The sequence below is a fragment of the Anomaloglossus baeobatrachus genome, chromosome 7 (genome assembly GCF_048569485.1).
Source record: "Anomaloglossus baeobatrachus isolate aAnoBae1 chromosome 7, aAnoBae1.hap1, whole genome shotgun sequence".
NCBI classification, from domain to species: Eukaryota; Metazoa; Chordata; class Amphibia; order Anura; family Aromobatidae; genus Anomaloglossus; species Anomaloglossus baeobatrachus.
Genome location: NC_134359.1, coordinates 294,722,745 through 294,728,538, shown reverse-complemented (window position 1 = coordinate 294,728,538; position 5,794 = coordinate 294,722,745). Strand labels below are relative to the sequence as shown.

At 38.3% G+C, this 5,794-nt stretch overlaps 1 protein-coding gene across 1 annotated transcript; it reads right to left on the bottom strand.

Moving 5' to 3' along the window:
* Positions 1–1,161: 1,161 nt before the first annotated feature.
* On the bottom strand, positions 1,162–1,839 carry LOC142246761 (olfactory receptor-like protein DTMT). The gene has a single exon (XM_075319813.1). The coding sequence runs from the start codon at positions 1,837–1,839 to the stop codon at positions 1,162–1,164; it is 678 nt and encodes a 225-aa protein (XP_075175928.1).
* Positions 1,840–5,794: the final 3,955 nt, after the last annotated feature.

Genomic DNA, 5,794 nt, shown 5'->3' with positions numbered 1-5,794 from the left:
AGAATTTTTTTGCACCATGTCTGTACCCACTTTTTAGATTTAAGTTTCATTTATTGAGCTTCGAATAGCCAACTGGCTTTGACTTCTTGTCATGGATCTTCCTATTTCTGATGGCATTTCCCATGACAGAAACCTCAAGACCATATGACCTGTAAGAAGAACCCTTTCAAGAGCAGATATCTTATAGCTATGTCTACTTGACAATGGATGAAACTTAAACTTTCAGTTTCAAATATATATATTTTTAGATAATGTCTACTATGACTAATAAAGTGAATCGTAAATGGCATGAGCGTAATTTGATTTTTTTGCCTTAGTAAAAATTATTAAGCAGGACCCCCCTTGTGGGGTTTTACACTGGCTGCCATTATAGCTAGTACTCTTTGATAAGAATACCTGGTGGCCCTAGTCGTTGCCTCCATTACAGAGAATTTAACAATATCTTTAGCCCTCAGACATTATACCTGAAGTAGGAGCACCATGGAGCGTTTTCACACTCCATTATGCTTGAGTTGGTCTCCACCAATCTCAAGGTCTTGCCAAATACACTATGAGGTTTCCGCCACACATTCACTCCTTCCTACTTGCACCTTCACTTTACATTCTTTGGTATTAAACTGGCATTTAGTGGTACTAGTGAAAATACAATAAAACAGAAATAATCACAAGCTAAAGGCATAGTTAGGGTTCCGGTATAGTGAGAAATACCTTGCCGTGGTGACCGAGCTCACAAGCATTGCCAATACATAAGCTAAATATCTCTTTTTTCAAATATTCTAGAGTTCCCGTATTCATTATTAGCATTCTAGTGTGCAGCTGTATGTATTTTGTAGTTATATTGTGTTTTCAGCTAGCATCTGTTCACATCTCTTGGATGTATGGGTCAGCATTTTTTATATATTTGAAGCTAAAGGCATAGGTATAAAATTTGCTGAGACACAAGTCTCACTTTTAGAGCACCCTCCCTCAATAACACAACCTTTTATTGAAAGATAACTACTTTTTCTTTGTAGAATGACCTTTATTATATTCTAGAACACATATCAAATATAATCATCCATCACAAAGAGAAGAATCCCAAGTTTCTGATCGGAAATGGTCCAAAGACTAAAACCATCATGTGTTACATTAAGCTTAACTTATCGGTATATGACTCTGTTCTCATTTGACTTTGATGCCCACCATTTTCAGTAGAGCCCTTTTTACATCTTTATTCCGTACACTGTATATCAGAGGGTTTAACATGGGAGTAATAGTTGAATACAGAATAGAAAGTGTCAGTTCAAAGACCCGGGGATCTTTTAATGGTGGCATTATGTACACGGACATCCATGTCCCATAGAACATACTGAGGACTATAAGGTGGGACGAGCAGGTGGAGAAAGCCTTTCTTCTTCCATCACTAGATTTCATGTGTAAGATCACGATGATGACCATAATATAAGATAATATACTGCAGAAAAAGGGGCCAAAGCCAAATATTACAGCTTCCATGTAGGTAAAAAGCTGAAAACCAGCATTGGGACAGGAGATTTTGCCAAAGGCTTTGAATTCACAGAAGAACTGAGGGACTGTATTAGTATATAAACATATATTAGATGATGTTAAGGTTGCGAAAGCTGAATTTAAACAACCGGTAACCCAAGCAACTACCATGAGCAGGATACAGTTCTTTTTACTCAACATTCTATGATAATGTAGAGGTTTACAGATGGCAACGTATCGATCATAAGCCATAATGAAGAGCAGAAGATCCTCCGTTGTGGCCACATGTAGGAAGAAGTACATCTGGACGAAGCATTGGGTGAAGGACAAGGTGTAATCATTGCTTAGAAACATGTGAACCAACTTAGGAGCTGTGGTGGTTGTGTAGCAAAGGTCAACGATGGATAAATTGCACAAGAATAGATACATGGGGGTGTGTAAGTGCTGATCTCTATATATTACCAGAATGGTGGCCGAATTAGCAAGTACTCCAATAAGATAAATCAGGATGAAGAAAAAAGATAAAAATGGTTTATTGTTCTCATGTGTAGTAAATGTCAAAATAAAGAAATTATAAGTGAAATTCTCCATCATGATGACATCACACTGAAAAACACAAAATCAGATGTTGTAAAGTATTATTGTGCATTTTTAGAACTTGTTCCATATTGTATACAAGAACCTTTAGAGGCAGACTAACCAGGACTGTATATTTGAGCTTGTGGACCCTCACGTAACTGAGTCAGTGGACCACTTCAGTGTCTTACCCCTTCTAATAAATCATTAAGCATGCTTACCTTGTTTACAACGGGTCCTACAAACCTGGTGGACTCTGAAATCTGTCCAGATCTGCCTAAACAACCTGGTTAATAGAATGGTAAAAAATGGGTTTTCATTTTTTTCACATTCATTACTTGAAAAGAAAATAAATGGAGTTTTTTGGAAAAAGTTGAAAAACCTGAAGACTTAAAGTGGAATGTTTATTTATTTCAGAGGTTGGGAATATGTTCTGGTCATAAGATGATCACTCAGATTATTATTATAATTATTATTATTATTATTTATTATAGTGACATTTATTCCATGGCTCTTTACATGTGAAAAGAGGTATGCATAGTAGGGACAAGTACAATAATAATAAACAATATAAGGAACAGACTGGTACAGGAGGAGAGAGGTCCCTGCCCGCGAGGGCTCACAGTCTACAGAAGGAGAGTAGACCCTGCCCGCGAGGGCTCACAGTCTACAGAAGGAGAGTAGACCCTGCCTGCGAGGGCTCACAGTCTACAAGGGATGGGTGAGGATACTGTAGGTGAGGGATGCACAAGTCATCACAACAACTGGACTATCAAAACAAAAAAATGCCAGCACTTGATGTTCTGCATGAAAATCAAACTCCTTCTATTGGAAAAACCACATAAAAAATAACTTGCTGATGCATTTCTAACCTAGTCCACTCCTAGTTGGAGCCACCTCCTGATTTTTTGTGTGGATTCTCTGTAGAAAAAGATAGACTTTTATGAGAAACGTAGAATAAGAGAAGCTCAGGCATCAAAGACCAATAGTCCCTCTGCACCTATGTACTGACCGGATGGGTTGAGGTATAAGTATGACCTATTGTAGCATGTACTACTTGCAACACAATAATAGAAGACGAGCAGGATAAAATGTGGTTATTGTGCGCTGTCTCAGTGGATGAAAAGCACTCCAAAAAGATTAAGTTGAAAATAGTTTATTAGTCTACACATTTCAAGGCAATTTAGCCCTTTCCTCAGGAGAAAACCATAGTATGGTTTTGTCCTGAGAAAGAGGCTTGATTGCTTCGAAACGAGTAGATTAATCGTCTACTCGTTTCGAAGCAATCTAGCCTCTTTCTCAGGACAAAACCATACTATGGTTTTCTCCTGAGGAAAGGGCTAAATTGCCTTGAAATGTGTAGACTAATAAACTATTTTCAACTTAATCCATTTAGAGTCCTTTCCATCCACTGAGGCAGCGCACAATAACCACACTTTATCCTTATCGTCTTTTATGTCAGTGTGCACCAGCCCGGATCTGCAGCAACCTATTGCACACGCATCAGTAGTTGTGTCACACACAACTATGCCAGGTGAGGAGATACTAGTCTCATCCTTACCCCTATTGCAACCAGTTAAGACCCTATTGCGCTTGTTTTCTGCCTTAGTTTCTCCTTGTAGCACAATGTGTCAGAGTTGTGAATTCTAGCGTGCCCTCCTGATGTGTAATCCGCACATATTCTGCATACATTGGAAGTGAAGCATAAAGTTCCTCTTTAAGCAACAAGCAGAAATATTGGAAACCAACTTAAAATTGATTTGACAGTAATGGATCCTACCTCTTAGGGCAATAAAAATATTATTACATTTTTAGTAGTCCTTGGAATCATTTTTACATTCCAGGGAAGAACTCAGAAGAAACCATAAAAGTGGAAATACAGGTAAAATACAAAGTGAAGAAGAACCCTCTAGATACATTTTAACATTTTAAATCCAAGACAAACCTTGAGAATTTTTACAAAAAAATAAAGTCCCTGTTACCGTCCCTGGCAGCTCTGGTCGTAATCATGCTCCATGGGTTATTATCAGATCATATCAGTTACCCCGTTAATTCAAATAGTGATGAGATGAGTTACGATTTCCTCAGGTATCAGCACATCTTACCTCTGACTTGCGCAGCCTAATGGATCATTTCCTCCGTGATATGGCCAGATTTTATATCCTTAATGCTCTAACACCTGATGTCACCTTCCCTCCATGGACAATTATCAATAATTCTGGGATTAGATTTTTTTCAATCTCTTCTCCCATTGCGATAATGTGCAAAAATAATTATTGTAACACATTTGGGATATTTTTTTTATAAAACAGTGTTCCTACATTATATTTCAGATGCAGACAATGGAGGCCTACAGTATTAATTCAAAATAAGCATGACCATTGCCCTCAGAAGCACAGAACATGATACTTTGCGACATAAGGGCAGGATAGACACTCTCTATGCCTTTCCTGCATTTCTCTTCATAGGTAACATGTTTCTCTTAGGTCACCAAGGATGATCAATCTTTTAAGATATTGGCTAATATTTTCTATGTTAAAGAAAAAAAAAACTTTTTCAAGTCTACAAAAAGGGCATATTTGAAAATTTAGAGTACCTTTTTTTTTAAATTGAATTATTGATCAGCCTTTGCAAAGTTATGAATCTTTGTAGCATACTCCATGACCTTATATTGCTTCTTTCTCTCTCATGCTGAAAGTGCTGTTTTTACTGCCTAGTTCCTGTTCTTTTAGATGCTGCTTTGAACTGCTGAATCCATACTCCAATACTATTTACACTCTTCCTGTGTGATTATGAGGTAGGGGCATCTGCAAATGGAGCAGAAAAGCTTCAATGGGGAGAGTGTTTGTAAATATCGTTTGAGTGGAGATTCTTGGTAGAGCAGCAGTTCCAAGCAGCTTGTAAAGAAGCATGAACTGCCTGCAACATTCAAACATAGCTCTACTCTTTAATCATTAAAATGCACTGTCAATTGTGCCCTTTAATTGCCCATTACCTATTACCCGCCACAACATGATCACAGGGAGCTTATGGGTTGGCATTGCAAACAGGGCATGCTGAGGGCTCTTTTCACATAAATCTTGTTGATCTTATTAGTCCTTATTAGTCCTACTGAGGGCTTCATAAGAAATCAGCGGTTTTACCATATTCTGAAATGATGTGATATTGAAGTATTTAGAACAAATGAGTCCAATGATCCCAGGTTCAGGTTCCCAATAGGAACTGTGAGGAGCTTGGCTGTGGACTAAAGACTATTAGATCAATGGACATAGAGCGCAGTCCATGACTCTTGACTCTAAGGCAGTGTTTCTCAACTCCAGTCCTCAAAACCCACCAACAGATCATGTTTTCAGGATTTCCTTAATGTTGCACAGGTGATGGAATTATTCCTGGTCTAATATTGAGGAAAACCTGAAAACATGATCTGTTGGTGGGTCTTGAGGACTGGAGTTGAGAAACACTGCTCTAAGGGATGTGGACTTTTTCCAGCACGAAGCGCTGGTTATGTCAATCTCATTGTGGTGTTTTATTAAATATTTCCTTACTTGTCTGTTTAAGATAAACAGAAGGCCAGGAACAGGATTGGTAATTAGAATAAAGCAAAAATTCCATTACTCTCTGTTGCCGGCTGGATCTGGATATACATGCTAAGGCCATGATATCCGTTGTCTGGAGGAGCATAGGCTGTTACTGCAGACCAAATAGGCTGGAGATACAAAAGTTGTGGGCCACC